This window comes from Oncorhynchus nerka, linkage group LG17, assembly GCF_034236695.1.
Source record: "Oncorhynchus nerka isolate Pitt River linkage group LG17, Oner_Uvic_2.0, whole genome shotgun sequence".
Classification (NCBI taxonomy): domain Eukaryota; kingdom Metazoa; phylum Chordata; class Actinopteri; order Salmoniformes; family Salmonidae; genus Oncorhynchus; species Oncorhynchus nerka.
Genome location: NC_088412.1, coordinates 10,887,267 through 10,904,525, shown reverse-complemented (window position 1 = coordinate 10,904,525; position 17,259 = coordinate 10,887,267). Strand labels below are relative to the sequence as shown.

The window sequence follows — 17,259 nt, the reverse complement described above, 5'->3', positions numbered from 1 at the left end:
CTCCAATACCTTGACTTTGTTGTCCTTAGGCCATTTTGACACAACTTTGGAAGTATGCTTGGGGTCATTGTTCAGTTGGAAGACCCATTTGAAACCAAGCTTTAACTTCCTGACTGATGTCCTGAGATGTTGCTTAAATATATCCACAATTTCCCTGTCTCATGATGCCATCTATTTTATAAAGTGCACCAGTCCCTCCTGCAGCAAAGCACCCCCACAACATTTTTTATTTCACCATTATTTAAACCAGGTAGGCCAGTTGAGAACAAGTTCTCATTTACAACTGCGACCTGGCCAAGATAAAGCTAAGCAGTGTGACACAAACAACAACAACAGAGAGGTACACATGGAATAAACAAACATACAGTCAATAACACAGTAGAAAAAAAAGGGGTGATGCTGCCACAGTTGGGATGGTGTTTTTTGGGTTGCCCGCCTCCCCCTTTTTCCTCCAAACATAACGATGGTCATTATGGCCAAACAGTTCTATTTTTGTTTAATCCGACCAGAGGACTTTTCTCCAAAAAGTAGGATCTTTGTCCCCATGTGCAGTTGCAAACCGTAGTCTGGCTTTTTTATGGCGGATTTGGAGCAGTGGCTTCTTCCTTGCTGAGCGGCCTTTCAGATTATGTCGATATAGGACTCATTTTACTGTGGATATAGATACTTTTGTACCTGTTTCCTCCACAATCTTCACAAGGTCCTTTGCTGTTGTTTTGGGATTGATTTGCACTTTTTGCACCAAAGTACGTTCATCTCTAGGAGACAGAACGCATCTCCTGCCTGAGCTGTATAATGGCTGCATGGTCCCATGGTGTTTATACTTGCGTACTATTGTTTGTACAGATGAACGTGGTACCTTCAGGCGTTTGGAAATTGCTCCCAGGGATGAACCAGACTTGTGGAGGTCTATTGTTTGTACAGATGAACGTGGTACCTTCAGGCGTTTGGAAATTGCTCCCAAGGATGAACCAGACTTGTTTTTCTGAGGTCTTGGCTGATTTCTTTTGATTTTCCCATGATGTCAAACAAAGAGGCACTGACTGAGTTTGAAGGTAGGCCTTGAAATGTATCCACAGGTACACCTCCAATTGACTCAAATGATGTCAATTAGCCTATCAGAAGCTTCTAAAGCCATTACATAATTTCCTGGAATTTTCCAAGCTGTTTAAAAGCACATTCAATTTGGTGTATGGAAACTTCTGACCCTCTGGAATTGTGATACAGTGAGTTATAAGTGAAATAATCTGTCTCTAAACAATTGTTGGAAATATTACTTGTGTCATGCACAAAGTAGATGTCCTAACCGATTTGCCAAAACTATAGTTTGTTAACAAGACATTTGTGGAGTGGTTGAAAAACTAGTTTTAATGACTCCAACCTAAGTGTATGTAAACTTCCGACTTCAACTGTATATATAATCTCAAGAAGCAGCCCCTGCATAGAGGCACATTTCCAGTAAAATACACTGTGGGACTATTCCAACTTCCCCCAGCCCACGCCACCCAACGTCCTCCATCATCCAACCCTGTGAGCAACAGACACAACTCTGGAGACACTCTGCAAGACTAGTTATATTTTAATCGTGTGTCTTCAATACGTGGCCGGATACATGGTACCAGCAGAGTGTTTCGACAAGTTACCACAGACACAAAGTCAAAATTTACTATATTGTGAAAATGCATATAAACAAAAATGTAATTTTTGGTTTTAATTTAAGGTTGGGCATAAGGTTGGCAGTGTAGTTAGGTTTAAAATCACATTTTAAGAAGAACAATTATAGAAATGGGCGGGGTTTATGACTTTGTAGATGTGGCAACTAGTGATGTCCCCAGCAGAGAGGAAGAGGCAAAGCGAGAGGATTTACTCAGCCCAAAATCTGTCAGCGTGAGATAAGTGTTCTTGTTTTACCTTAGTGGAGATAAGGCTTTTTTTCTATTGAGGTCTATAAGAGTTTCGAATACCGTAAGGCTTCATTGATCGAATAGAAGTTTCGCAATGTTTAGTCTGTTAAAATGTACTGATATAATTGGATGCACGTGGAATTCCGACAACTTTGAGAAAAACGACTTGGTTTTGCCTGTTGTTCACACGCGTATCTGCCCTCTCATCGGCTAGAATTGTCCCAGCTGTTCGCGCCTGCCTTTGATCACTGAGCACATTTCCATTGTTAGAGCGGTCACTCAGCTATCTTGTCAATATATTACATTATCTTCGTTACCAGTCGAACCAGCGGTTAGTAACGGGCTCACTCAGGTAGGTTTATAAAGCAATACGTTTTTAATATCTCATCTAGTTATTACAAGTTGACAAGTACATAAAGACGTTTTAGTATTGTTTGTGAGCCAGATGTATTGCTTTTTGTCGGATATGCTAATTCGTTTATGCTAAGCTAACGTTAGCTACCCAGCTAGCTACCAGCTTCATCTAACGTTAGTTAACTTATCTTTCATCTTTATGACTGACCCAAGTTTTTTTTTAAGATAGCCTAAGCTACGTTTGTAAAGTAGCATTGTGTCTCTTTAAACGAAGTGTATTAATTATTTAACATTGTCATAATGAACCAACAGGTTTTGTTGACATATGGCACAACTATATAAACATTATTAGCTAACTAGCTATAGCCTGTGGCTGGCTACACATCCAATTTGCACTCAGCCTTTGGTGGTAAAGATTAAGTTAGTTAACTAGGTTAATGCCTTTCTGCATGCTTTTCTGAATCAATTCTGATTAGAAAGGTCCAGCCACATCTCTATGTAAATCTGATAGTGGTCCCTCCACATTTGAATGGTTTTACACTGTAGCAGTTCTCGCACAATCAATATTCTGTTTATACGTGTCCATTATTAGCTGTCAGTGATGTCCGTGTACACTTGGGACCTGCGACGCGTCTCTTATCTCCATTGTCTACAGTGTTGGAAATGCAGCCGCCACTCCCACCAGATGAAGTCAGGGAGCTGGTGTGTTCCTGTCTTCACAGGGACCCAGTAGCTGCTGACCTGAGATGCAGCCTGTTTGTTGCTGCTGCTCAGAGCTACAAGAGGGACTCACTGCTCAGACCCTACCCCCCCAGATACATCAGAGACACTGACACCAAGGAGTTTGATGAGCTGGTGAGGAGTTAGACAGGACAGGAAACACTGATATTTTCTCATATCAAAAGATAATATTTGACTTATAATTTAAACCTTCAGATGCAGCCTTTCTGCTAGAATTCAAACACATTATTCAGCGTCACTGTGTACCACACCTGTCCAGTTGGTGATGCAATGTACTGTAATCAGTACTGTACTGTGTTGATGTAGCCGGCTCTCCTAGGTTATAGACTCCTCTTGTGTTCCTCCCAGCTGTCAGATGTGAGCAGTTTGCCTGGTGTGAGGGAGCTGGTGAGATTGAGACCTGGCAAAGCTGACCATCATCTGGCCCTCACACACTGGGTTCTCTTCTCCAAGAGCTTCGCTGTGAAGACACTACAGAAAGATGAGGTAAAGGCAAAGTCAATAACATGATCACCTCACTATCAACATTCTCAGATGATTGGATGTTCCTGTCAGCTCAGCATTACCGTCTTATAACCTACACCTAGCGTTCACGTCAAAGGGGTTTGGATCTCTTGGCGTAACTGCTGGTATTCTGCTGACAGTTGCTGGTCCCGGGTTTTAGTCCTGGCCAGGGCGGCCCTTGAATATCCTTGTTCCCCCTCTCCTCTCTGCTGCCCCTTCACCAGTATGTCAAGCTCTGTAACCTGACAGAGGCTGAGGGGATCTCTACGCCGGTCCCGGACTTTCTGTTTGAGCTAGAGTACTGCGACCAGATGAACGTTAAGTTTGAGAAGACGCGGGCGGGACGCGACCTCTTCTATGCATTCCACGGCAGCCGACTGGAGAACTTCCATTCTATCATACACAACGGACTACACTGCCACCTCAACAAGGTCAGTGCAGAAATGTGGCAGTCCCACCAGGCCTGTCATGATGGAGATGATCTTTGGTTCCCAGTAGCCCTACTTGAGTATGGTTGATATGTTCACAGATAATTGTTATGTTGAGTCAATAGCCAATATTATCTATAGCATCATTTGAAGTTGCAGAGTAAAATCTAATAATTTGTCAGACCATTATTTAATTTTTTTGACTGACTGACTGTTGTGTTTTGTGATTTTCCCCCACAGACATCATTGTTCGGAGAGGGCACCTACCTCACCAGTGACCTCAGCATGGCGGTCCTCTACAGTCCCCATGGCAACGGTTGGCGCGACAGCCTCCTGGGACCGTTGCTAAGCTGTGTCGCCATGTGTGAGGTCATTGACCACCCAGACGTCAAGTGCCAGGTAAAGAGGAAAGGTACGTTTGCACAACCTCTAGGATACTTCATAACAGATGAGTGGAGACCCAGTACAGGCAGAGGTGGATATGACTTTCCTCTGAGTCTGGTTCCTCTCAAGGTTTCTTCCTTCTAGGGTGGTTTTCTTCTGTTTGCTCTTAGGGGTTGAGGCCGGGTTACTGTAATGCACTTTTTTTATGTAAAAAAAAAATAAGAAAAAGAAAGGGCTTTTTGATTAATTTGATGGACAATGCTACAGAAATGTAAACAACAGCTACCTCCTAAACCCTGTCAATAATTATTTCCCTAAACCTGTTTCAGACTCGGAGACCATTGACCGGCAGCGATCCAGAGCCAGGAACAGTGAAGGAGGAGAGGTCCCTCAGAAGTACTTTGTGGTCACCAACAATCAGCTGCTCCGAGTCAAATACCTGCTAGTGTACTCTCAGAGAAGACACCTGTCCAGGTTAGTACCTGCTAGTGTACTCTCAGAGAAGACACCTGTCCAGGTTAGTACCTGCTAGTGTACTCTGAGAAGACACCTGTCCAGGTTAGTACCTGCTAGTGTACTCTCAGAGAAGACACCTGTCCAGGTTAGTACCTGCTAGTGTACTCTCAGAGAAGACACCTGTCCAGGTTAGTACCTGCTAGTGTACTCTCAGAGAAGACACCTGTCCAGGTTAGTACCTGCTAGTGTACTCTCAGAGAAGACACCTGTCCAGGTTAGTACCTGCTAGTGTACTCTAGGAGAAGACACCTGTCCAGGTTAGTACCTGCTAGTGTACTCTAGGAGAAGACACCTGTCCAGGTAAGTCACCTGTATAGATGGAGCACTACTGTTAAAGTCCAACACCTCTTTGACAAACTGCTAACTGGATGCACAAATGCGGTCAAATATATTGGCACCTTGCTCTTAAAAATCGAGCAGAATGTTCTGTTTTTTCTTTTCAAAATTGGTTCAATGTTACCTGCAATTTACCACATGTGAGATGATAAATTACACAGGAAACAAGAATCATTGCCTCCAATGAAATGTATTTGAATTTAGAATAATTTAGTCGATTTTTACTTCAATCTCAATTTCACTTTAGATTATTATTGTTTTATTGTTCCTGTGCATTTGTAAATCAAACAAATACATTTTTTCAACTTCAAGTGATTTGATTAAAAAATAGAGAATCATGCAAGTGTGCCTATATATTTTACCATCTGTGTTATCTTTGCTGCCCTCTAGTGGTGTCTCTGTGTGTTGCCAGTACATTGGGAAAAGGATGAACTTTCCAGCTTGACGTCAGCAGCCACTTCAGATTTTCATTGCCGTTCCAACTCCTATATGCGTTTACTTCTTCTGTGGTGCAGATGTAGTCTTTTGACTTGTGTGATGTGATTTTTTTTTTTTTGTGATGTTTCCAGACATTCCCAGGGCAGGTCGTGGCTGGTCAGACATCACTTTGCCATTATGATGAGTCTCTACCTACTGCTTCTCATCTTCATCGGTACCTTCAACTCCACCACATTCCTCTCCTTCTGGAACCGGCTCTTCCGGTGACGTCATGGTGCTTTTCCACTTCAGCCCAAGATGGTCCAGCCTGAGGCTTCCTATGGGCTTAAACCCTGGTGTTTTACTAGGGAAATAGTTTCCTTTCCAACGCTTGGGCTTGACCCTAAGGCACGAGCGTGAAACTCATTCCACGGAGTGCCGAGTGTCTGCAGGTTTTCGCGCCTCCCTTGTACTTGATTGATGAATTAAGGTCACTGATTAGTAAATAACTCCCCTCAACTGGTTGTCTAGGACTTAATTGAAAAGAAAAACCAGCAGACACTAGAGCCTCCATGGAATGAGTTTGACACCACTGCACTTCAAACTTGGGAAGAGCAGTGTGTCAAGTTCAACAACGTGTGAAATTTCAACAGTTTCTTATGAGAAGGAATAGTTCATCTAGACATGGACCATTCTTCTCATTCATAGTGCCTTCCCTAACACAGAGACAGACCGGACGGACAGACAGCACAGGGGACAGACTGGACGGACCGCACAGGAGACAAACCGGACGGACCGCACAGGAGACAAACCGGACGGACAGCACAGGAGACAAACCGGACGGACAGCACAGGAGACAGACCGGACGGACAGCACAGGAGACAGACCGGACGGACAGCACAGGAGACAGACCGGACGGACAGCACAGGAGACAGACGGACGGACCGCACAGGAGACAGACCGGACGGACAGCACAGGACAGACCGGACGGAGACAGGAGACCGGACGGACAGCACAGGAGACAGACCGGACGGACAGACAGCACAGGAGACAGACCGGACGGACGGACAGCACAGGAGACAGACCGGACGGGACGGACAGCACAGGGAGCACAGAGACAGACCGGACGGACGACAGACAGGACGACCCGGAGGACGGAGCACAGAGACGGACCGGACGGACGGACAGCACAGGAGACAGACCGGACGGACGGACAGCACAGGAGACAGACCGGACGGACGGACAGCACAGGAGACAGACCGGACGGACGGACAGCACAGGAGGAGACAGACCGGACGGACGGACAGCACAGGAGACAGACCGGACGGACGGACAGCACAGGAGACAGACCGGACGGACGGACAGCACAGGAGACAGACCGGACGGACGGACAGCACAGGAGACAGACCGGACGGACGGACAGCACAGGAGACAGACCGGACGGACGGACAGCACAGGAGACAGACCGACCGGACGGACGGACGGACAGCACAGGAGACAGACCGGACGGACGGACAGCACAGGAGACAGACCGGACGGACGGACAGCACAGGAGACAGACCGACCGGACGGACGGACGGACAGCACAGGAGACAGACCAGACCGGACGGACGGACAGCACAGGAGACAGACCGGACGGACGGACAGCACAGGAGACAGACCGGACGGACGGACAGCACAGGAGACGGACCGGACGGACGGACAGCGGACGGACGGACAGCACAGACAACCGGACGGACGGACAGCACACAGGAGACGGACGGACGGACGGATGGACAGCACAGGGACGGACGGACAGAAACAGGAGACGGACGGACCGGACGGACAGATGGACAGCACAGGAGACGGACCGGACGGACAGCACAGGAGACGGACCGGACGGACGGATGGACAGCACAGGAGACGGACCGGACGGACAGCACAGGAGACAGACTGGACGGACGGCACAGGAGACAGACAGACCGGACGGACGGACGGCACAGGAGACAGACAGACCGGACGGACGGACGGCACAGGAGACAGACAGACCGGACGGACGGACGGCACAGGAGACAGACAGACCGGACGGACGGACGGACAGCACAGGAGACGGACCGGACGGACGGACAGCACAGGAGACGGACCGGACGGACGGATGGACAGCACAGGAGACGGACCGGACGGATGGACGGACAGCACAGGAGACAGACTGGACGGACGGCACAGGAGACGGACCGGACGGACGGACGGCACAGGAGACAGACCGGACGGATGGACGGACAGCACAGGCGACGTGGGCAAACAGGACAGACACCTTAACACTGTTCCCATTTCATGTGTTTTCCATCTTACATCCCTTTGTATGTACAGTATACATGGTTATCACAGCTATGGTTATAACACCCTCACATGCTGACAACATCGCCCGCGTCTCATGAGCGAGCGTTGCAAAAATACGTGTACACATACATGTTATTCAATCATTGCAGCCACACTGTTCACGCGTGTCAACGAGCGTCTTGCGAAGACGGCCAGCGCTTTGTGACGCTTGACGTGCTGTGAGTCTCTCCTCTCCCATCTCCTCATTGGTTTTTAGGAGCATATACTCACATGGGTGATTGAAAGATGAACTGAGGTCCACTATCCACTCAAGTTGGTGGTGGTAAATGCACCTTAAAGTTGGTTGCCAACCGCCATATTTATTTTCTATTTATTTCACCTTTATTTAACCAGGTAGGCAAGTTGAGAACAAGTTCTCATTTACGACACACAACAACACAGAGTTACACATGGAGTAAAACAAACATACAGTCAATAATACAGTAGAAAAATAAGTATATATACAATGTGAGCAAATGAGGTGAGATAAGGTAGAAAAAGGCAAAAACAAGGCCATGGTGGAGAAGTAAATACAATATAGCAAGTTAAACACTGGAATGGTAGATTTGTAGTGGAAGAATGTGCAAAGTAGAAATAGAAATAATGGGGTGCAAAGGAGGAAAATAAATAAATACAGTAGGGGAAGAGGTAGTTGTTTGGGCTAAATTATACATGTGCTATGTACAGGTGCAGTAATCTAAAGTCCGAAGAAGAAGCCTGAAGGAGGAGAGATTACTAGAAACTAACTAGGTTTCCCCTTTTATCTGTGGATTAATTATCGGAGTAGAGGACCTTGGGCATTTCAGGTAAAATAACAACCCAAGGTTTATATCCCAGGACAAGCTAGCTAGCAACAGCAAGCTAGCTAGCCAAATAGGACAAATTAGCTAGCAACAGCAAGCAAGCTAAATTGCCATATGTTTAATGCTTTTTGACCTGGGTGGACAAAATCAACATGCGCGCGATTGCGGACGCACGCAGAGCGGTGTGGTCAGCACATAAGACTGTTTTCACATGAAGGAAACCATGCTTTGAGTCATTTCCTGTTGAAAGTAAACGTTATCATGGAATACTATGTCATATCGCTGAGTAGCCTTTTTAATCACTAACAAAACAGGTTTTGAGGTCAATTTCAGTACATTGAAATTTCATATTTCCTTCATTAATATGTAATTTAACAGACGCTTTTATCCAATGCGACTTAGTCATGCATGCATATTTACGTATGGGTTGTCCCGGGAATCAAACCCACTATTTTGGCGTAGCAAGCGCAACAGAGGACCATTGAAAAGCATTGAAGAGAATAGGAATTTCAGTGTACTTCCTAAAATAACTGGAATTAAAATGGAATTGAACCTAACAAAAATACAGAGCATTCGGAAAGTATTCAGAGCCCTTGACTTTTCCCACATTATTTAAATGTTAGAGCCTTATTCTAAAATGCATTACATTGCCCCCCCCCCCCCCCCCATTCTACACACACACAATAACCCATAATGACAAAACAGGTTTATAGGAATATTTGCAAATTTATAACATTTGTTAAAGTATTCAGACCCTTTACTCAGTACTTTGTTGAAGCCTCTTTGGAAGCGATTACAGTCTTGGCTCCAATCAATTGAATTTACCAGAGGTGGACTCCCAAGTTGTAGAAACATCTCAAGGATGATCAATGGAAACAGGATGCACCTGAGCTCAATTTTGAGTCTCAAAGCAAAGGTTCTGAATACTTATGTAAATAAGGTATTTCTGTTTTTTATTTTGAATACATTTGCAAAAATGTCTAAAACCCTGTTTTCACTTTGTCTTTATGGGGTATTGTGTAGATTGATAAAAAAATAAAATAATGTTTTAATACTTTTTAGAATAAGGCTGTAACGTAACAAAAAGTGAAGGGGTCTGAATACTTTCCGAATGCACTGTAGGCAGTTAAATTTTGCTCAGTTTTAAAAAATGTTTTTATTGTTGCACAACTACTTACATTTTGCCTGCATCTGCCTTACGCTTAGCGAATATAAAATACTGCTATGATTGTTGCTTTCATCAGTAATCACTGCTATATCAGTCTGCAATAGTGTACTTCTGGGTTGTGTTCATTAGGGCACACAGTAGCAAAACGTTTCGCAACAGAAACAATGTGTTTCTTATTGGACAAGGAGTCCTGTCAATGTAGTCCTTGTATCTGTACATCTTTGTGGTCAACGTCTTTGTTGATCTGGTTTTTTTTTACCTCATGACAAGTGAAGGACTTTCCCTGGTTGTTATTAAACCATTTGAGTTGTCTTATGCTTTGCTGTTGTCCTTTTTATAATGAAAAACCACTTGAATTTGTCAAGAGGACCCTAATTCTTGAAGAGCTGTTATATATTCTTTATACATCATTTAATTGTTTTATTGTTATAAGATATTCCCAAAACAATCATATCATATATTTTGTATCACTTATGACATTTTCATTTCTTACAGTTGGATCTTAATCGTAACAAATACATTTGGGATTTTTATTTAAATGGTGGATTATAGCTGCAACATACATCAAGATTAGCTAGTAGGCTGTTTCTCATGAAATGTCACATCTCAACAGCACTTTACAAACTATACAAGATTAGACAGAGCCAGCGTAGCTAGTAGACTGTTTCTCTTAAACCTAAAGGATTTGAGGTTGGGAGTATTCAGATATTTCTATGTATAAAAAAAAAAAGTGAAAAGAATTGTAGATACTGTTGGTGTAGATACTGTTGGTGTAGATACTGTTGGTGTAGATACTGTTGGTGTAGATACTCTTGGTGTAGATACTGTTGGTGACTGTGGCCTGTAAATGAAAATTTACTGGTTTGTTGGATGATCCACTACTTGGCCAAAAGTATGTGGATACCTGCTTGTTGAACATCTCATTCCAAAATCATGGGCATTAACATGGAGTTGGTCCCCCCTTTGCTATAACAGCCTCCACTCGACTGGGAAGGCTTTCCACTAGATGTTGGAACATTGCTACAGGTACGTGCTTCCATTCAGCGACAAGAGCATTCGTGAGGTCGGGCACTGATGTTGGGTGATTAGGCCTGGTTCGCAGGCGGCGTTCCAATTCATCCCAAAGGGTTGAGGTCAGGGTTCTGTGCAGGCCAGTCAAGTTCTTCCACACCGATCTCAACAAATCATTTCTGTATGGGCCTCGCTTTGTGTACAGGGGTGTTATCATTCTGAAACAGGAAAGGACCTTCCCCAAACTGTTGCCACAAAGTTGGAAGCATAGAATCTTCATTGTATACTGTAGTGTTGATTTCCCTTCACTGGAACTAAGGGGCCTAGCCTGAACCATGAAAAACAGCCCCATACCATTATTCCTCCACCAAACTTTACAGTTGGCATTATGCATTCGGGCAGGCAGTGTTTTCCTGGCATCCGCCAAACCCAGATTTGTCTGTCAAACTGCCAGAGGGTGAAACGTGATTCATCACTCCAGAGAACACGTTTCCACTGCTCCAGAGTGGCGACGAGCTTTACACCACTACAGCCGACGCTTGGCATTGCACATGGTGATCTTAGGCTTGTGTGTGGCTGCTTGGCCATGGAAACACATTTCATGAAGCTCCCAACGAACAGTTATTGTGCTGACGTTGCTTCCGGAGGCAGTTTGGAACTCGGTAGTGACAGTTGCAAACGAGGACAGATGAATTTTACGTGCTTCAGCACTCGCCGGTCCCGTTCTGTGAGCTTGTGTGGCCTACCACTTTGCGGCTGAACCGTTGTTGCTCCTAGATGTTTCCACTTCACAATAACAGCACTTACAGTTGACCAGGGCAGCTCTAGCGTGGCAGAAATTTTACGAACTGACTTGTTAGAATGGTGGCATCCTTTGACTCTGCCATGTTGAAAGTCACTGAGTCCTTCAGTAAGGCCATTCTTCTGCCAATGTTTGTCTATGGAGATTGCATGGCTGTGTGCTCGATTTTATACACCTGTCAGCAACGGGTGTGGTTGAATACAGCCGAATACACTCATTTGAATGGGCTGTCCACATACTTTTGTATATATAGTGTACATCTATAGGTGTAGACAGAGTAGAATGTGGATGTTATCCTGTGGAGAGATGAGAAGAACCAGAAAAGCATTTGAAACACTTGTTTGTTGTATAACTTCTCATTGGTCTGTGTGTTCCTCCATATTGTAACTTTATCATGCTGCCTGTCCGTGGGAATGTTTTATGACAGCTGGATCCCTGAAGGTCCATTCTTATCTGTGTTTATTATCAGTGGACAACAGGACCAATACACGGGCTTGATAACAGTGGCGGCTAGCTTTGTTCACCGAGGAGTCTGCCATACACAAGCTATTATGTAAATATATCACTGCCTGTTCTATCCCTGTCCAGATAACACAAGTGTCACGGTCTTCCTCCTCTTCATCTGAAGATGAGAGGCGAGAAGGATCAGAGGACCAAAATGCGGCGTGGTATGTGTTCATAGTGAATATTTAATTAAAGAAAGTACTGAACACTGCATACAAAAACAATAAACCAATAACGACCGTGACGCTACAAATGAGACCTGTGCTGACACAAGCCACTAGCATAGACAATCACCCACAAACAAACAGTGCAACCCAGGCTACCTAAGTATGATTCTCAATCAGAGACAACTAATGACACCTGCCTCTGATTGAGAACCATACTAGGCCGAAACATACAAATCCCCAAATCATAGAAAAACAAACATAGACTGCCCACCCAACTCACGCCCTGACCATACTGAATAAATACAAAACAACGGAAATAAAGGTCAGAACATGACAACAAGGCTGTCCCTGTCCAGATAACACAAGGCTGTCCCTGTCCAGATAACACAAGGCTGCCCCTGTCCAGATAACACAAGGCTGTCCCTGTCCAGATAACACAAGGCTGTCCTGTCCAGATAACACAAGGCTGTCCCTGTCCAGATAACACAAGGCTGTCCCTGTCCAGATAACACAAGGCTGTCCCTGTCCAGATAACACAAGGCTGTCCCTGTCCAGATAACACAAGGCTGTCCCTGTCCAGATAACACAAGGCTGTCCTGTCCAGATAACACAAGGCTGTCCTTGTCCAGATAACACAAGGCTGTCCCTGTCCAGATAACACAAGGCTGTCCCTGTCCAGATAACACAAGGCTGTCCCTGTCCAGATAACACAAGGCTGTCCCTGTCCAGATAACACAAGGCTGTCCCTGTCCAGATAACACAAGGCAGTCCCTGTCCAGATAACACAAGGCTGTCCCTGTCCAGATAACACAAGGCTGTCCCTGTCAATGTTCTTGGATATCAGCTATTGGAGAGAAGAAGAAACACTAGTTTAGTCAGTAAGGATGTATTTATGTTAATGAACATGCTTTTGAATCGTAGTAATAATATGGAAATATGTTGTGCAATCTTGTATCAATAGTTTACTTACAAACTGAAAACATTTAGCAAAGGGTAGGTTTGCAAAACTATTTATAGCTTAGCATTTTATGACTTTAAACAATGATATTTCTCAACTGATATTTTAATCAATAAATACAGTATGTTCCCTCGGACCAGATTTATTAAACATTTGCATTAGAACAAAGTTGGTTCCAGAAGAAAGTTAATAGCTGAAAACTAATCTAATCACTAATCTGTCAGTTTTTTTATTTTTAATTTATCAACCAGGATGTACCTTCGTGCCCTACATTCCCCCTGGAAAATAACCTAAACATCCAAACTAGGTGTATAATATATATACATATTTTTTAATGCTTTCAGACTGTGTCCTACTTAACTGTGGTTTATCATATTTCACAATGTTTTTATTAATTAATACCTTTTGGAATTAAAATTGTTGCGGAGAAGCAGCTGACATCATCTTGATTTATTTGTTTTATCGCCGTCCTTAAATTTGATCGTGTGTGGTCTTTTAGAAGCCTGTGATTGTAACTGAGATATTAAACATGTCTGTGGAATAACTGATAACTCAGCTGCTCAATGAACACCTTCTTCTCACAAAAATGACCACCTGTACTTGTGAATTCGTTTTTTTTTTTCTCCCTTTTTCTTGATGACTATTTCTTCACCAGAAGCCACTTTATATAAGCCAGACAGACATCTGAAGGACGTTCAGAGAACAAACAGCCTATTGTTGGGCCAGGCAGTATTCCTGTCTTCTACTGACTTTGTCATTGTAGGCTCATAAAGACGGTTATTCAGTAACCTCTATGCAGGTGTACAGTGCGTTCAGAAAGTGTTCACACCCCTTGATTATTTCCACATTTTCAGCCTGATTTATATATATTTTTTTTTTTTGTCACTGACCTACACTCAATACCCCATAATGTCAAAGTGGAATTATGTTTTTACACTTTTTTTAAACAAATTTATTAAAAATGAAAAGCTGAAACGTCTTGATGTCAATAAGTATTCAACCCATTTGTTATGGCAAACCTAAATAAGTTCAGGAGTAAACATTTGCTTAACAAGTCACATAAGTCGCATGGACTCACTCTTTATGCAATAATAGTGCAGGCTGCATCATAGTGCTGGCTGCATCATAGTGCTGGTTGCATCATAGTGGTGGTTAAATCATAGTGCTGGTTGCATCATAGTGCTGGTTGCATCATGGTGCTGGCTGCATCATAGTGCTGGCTGCATCATAGTGCTGGCTGCATCATAGTGCTGGTTGCATCATAGTGCTGGTTGCATCATAGTGCTGGTTGCATCATGGTGCTGGCTGCATCATAGTGCTGGCTGCATCATAGTGCTGGCTGCATCATAGTGCTGGCTGCATCATAGTGGTGGTTGCATCATAGTGCTGGTTGCATCATGGTGCTGGTTGCATCATAGTGGTGGCTGCATCATAGTGGTGGCTGCATCATAGTGCTGGTTGCATCATAGTGGTGGCTGCATCATAGTGGTGGCTGCATCATAGTGCTGGTTGCATCATAGTGCTGGCTGCATCATAGTGCTGGTTGCATCATAGTGCTGGCTGCATCATAGTGCTGGCTGCATCATAGTGCTGGCTGCATCATAGTGCTGGTTGCATCATAGTGCTGGTTGCATCATAGTGCTGACTGCATCATAGTGCTGGTTGCATCATAGTGCTGGCTGCATCATGGTGCTGGTTGCATCATAGTGCTGGCTGCATCATAGTGCTGGTTGCATCATGGTGCTGGCTGCATCATAGTGCTGGCTGCATCATAGTGCTGGCTGCATCATAGTGGTGGCTGCATCATAGTGCTGGTTGCATCATAGTGCTGACTGCATCATAGTGCTGACTGCATCATAGTGCTGACTGCATCATAGTGCTGGTTGCATCATAGTGTCGGTTGCATCATAGTGCTGGCTGTATCATAGTGGTGGCTGCATCATAGTGCTGGCTGCATCATAGTGCTGACTGCATCATAGTGGTGGCTGCATCATAGTGCTGGTTGCATCATAGTGCTCGTTGCATCATAGTGCTGGCTGCATCATAGTGCTGGCTGCATCATAGTGCTGGTTGCATCATAGTGCTGGCTGCATCATAGTGCTGGCTGCATCATAGTGCTGGTTGCATCATAGTGCTGGCTGCATCATAGTGCTGGTTGCATCATAGTGCTGGCTGCATCATAGTGCTGGCTGCATCATAGTGCTGGCTGTATCATAGTGCTGGCTGTATCATAGTGCTGGCTGCATCATAGTGCTGGCTGTATCATAGTGCTGGTTGCATCATAGTGGTGGCTGCATCATAGTGGTGGCTGCATCATAGTGCTGGTTGCATCATAGTGCTGGCTGCATCATAGTGCTGGTTGCATCATAGTGCTGGTTGCATCATAGTGCTGGCTGCATCATAGTGCTGGTTGCATCATAGTGCTGGCTGCATCATAGTGCTGGTTGCATCATAGTGCTGGCTGCATCATAGTGCTGGCTGCATCATAGTGCTGGTTGCATCATAGTGCTGGTTGCATCATAGTGCTGGCTGCATCATAGTGCTGGTTGCATCATAGTGCTGACTGCATCATAGTGCTGGCTGCATCATAGTGCTGGCTGCATCATAGTGCTGGTTGCATCATAGTGGTGGTTGCATCAGTAATGGTTGCATCATAGTGCTGGTTGCATCATGGTGCTGGCTGCATCATAGTGCTGGCTGCATCATAGTGCTGGCTGCATCATAGTGCTGGTTGCATCATAGTGCTGGTTGCATCATAGTGCTGGCTGCATCATAGTGGTGGCTGCATCATAGTGCTGGTTGCATCATAGTGCTGGCTGCATCATAGTGCTGGTTGCATCATAGTGCTGGTTGCATCATAGTGCTGGCTGCATCATAGTGCTGGCTGCATCATAGTGCTGGCTGCATCATAGTGCTGGTTGCATCATAGTGCTGGTTGCATCATAGTGCTGACTGCATCATAGTGCTGGTTGCATCATAGTGCTGGCTGCATCATGGTGCTGGTTGCATCATAGTGCTGGCTGCATCATAGTGCTGGTTGCATCATGGTGCTGGCTGCATCATAGTGCTGGCTGCATCATAGTGCTGGCTGCATCATAGTGGTGGCTGCATCATAGTGCTGGTTGCATCATAGTGCTGACTGCATCATAGTGCTGACTGCATCATAGTGCTGACTGCATCATGGTGTCGGTTGCATCATAGTGCTGGCTGTATCATAGTGGTGGCTGCATCATAGTGCTGGCTGCATCATAGTGCTGACTGCATCATAGTGGTGGCTGCATCATAGTGCTGGTTGCATCATAGTGCTGGTTGCATCATAGTGCTGGCTGCATCATAGTGCTGGCTGCATCATAGTGCTGGCTGCATCATAGTGCTGGCTGCATCATAGTGCTGGTTGCATCATAGTGCTGGCTGCATCATAGTGCTGGCTGTATCATAGTGCTGGCTGTATCATAGTGCTGGCTGTATCATAGTGCTGGCTGCATCATAGTGCTGGCTGTATCATAGTGCTGGTTGCATCATAGTGGTGGCTGCATCATAGTGGTGGCTGCATCATAGTGCTGGTTGCATCATAGTGCTGGCTGCATCATAGTGCTGGTTGCATCATAGTGCTGGTTGCATCATAGTGCTGGCTGCATCATAGTGCTGGCTGCATCATAGTGCTGGCTGCATCATAGTGCTGGTTGCATCATAGTGCTGACTGCATCATAGTGCTGGTTGCATCATAGTGCTGGCTGCATCATGGTGCTGGCTGCATCATAGTGCTGGTTGCATCATACTGCTGGCTGCATCATAGTGCTGGCTGCATCATAGTGCTGGTTGCATCATAGTGTTGGCTGCATCATAGTGCTGGCTGTATCATAGTGCTGGCTGTATCATAGTGCTGGCTGCATCATAGTGCTGG

At 45.0% G+C, this 17,259-nt stretch overlaps 1 protein-coding gene across 1 annotated transcript; it reads left to right on the top strand.

Moving 5' to 3' along the window:
- The first annotated feature begins 1,828 nt into the window (after positions 1-1,828).
- Positions 1,829-6,550, top strand: LOC115118558 (protein mono-ADP-ribosyltransferase PARP16-like). The gene is made up of 7 exons (XM_029647205.2): positions 1,829-2,256; positions 2,914-3,113; positions 3,348-3,485; positions 3,728-3,934; positions 4,172-4,343; positions 4,645-4,789; positions 5,737-6,550. Exons 2-7 carry the CDS (start codon positions 2,922-2,924, stop codon positions 5,870-5,872), a joined length of 990 nt encoding a protein of 329 aa, XP_029503065.2. The 5' UTR covers positions 1,829-2,256; positions 2,914-2,921; the 3' UTR covers positions 5,873-6,550.
- The last annotated feature ends 10,709 nt before the right edge of the window (positions 6,551-17,259 follow it).

Coding starts and splice junctions, on each gene's coding strand:
- LOC115118558 (XM_029647205.2), top strand. CDS start 2,922: ATGCAGCCGCCACTCCCACCAGATGAAGTCAGGGAGCTGGTGTGTTCC. Junction 3,114..3,347: donor CCAAGGAGTTTGATGAGCTG/GTGAGGAGTTAG, acceptor TGTTCCTCCCAG/CTGTCAGATGTGAGCAGTTT. Junction 4,344..4,644: donor GTGCCAGGTAAAGAGGAAAG/GTACGTTTGCAC, acceptor AACCTGTTTCAG/ACTCGGAGACCATTGACCGG.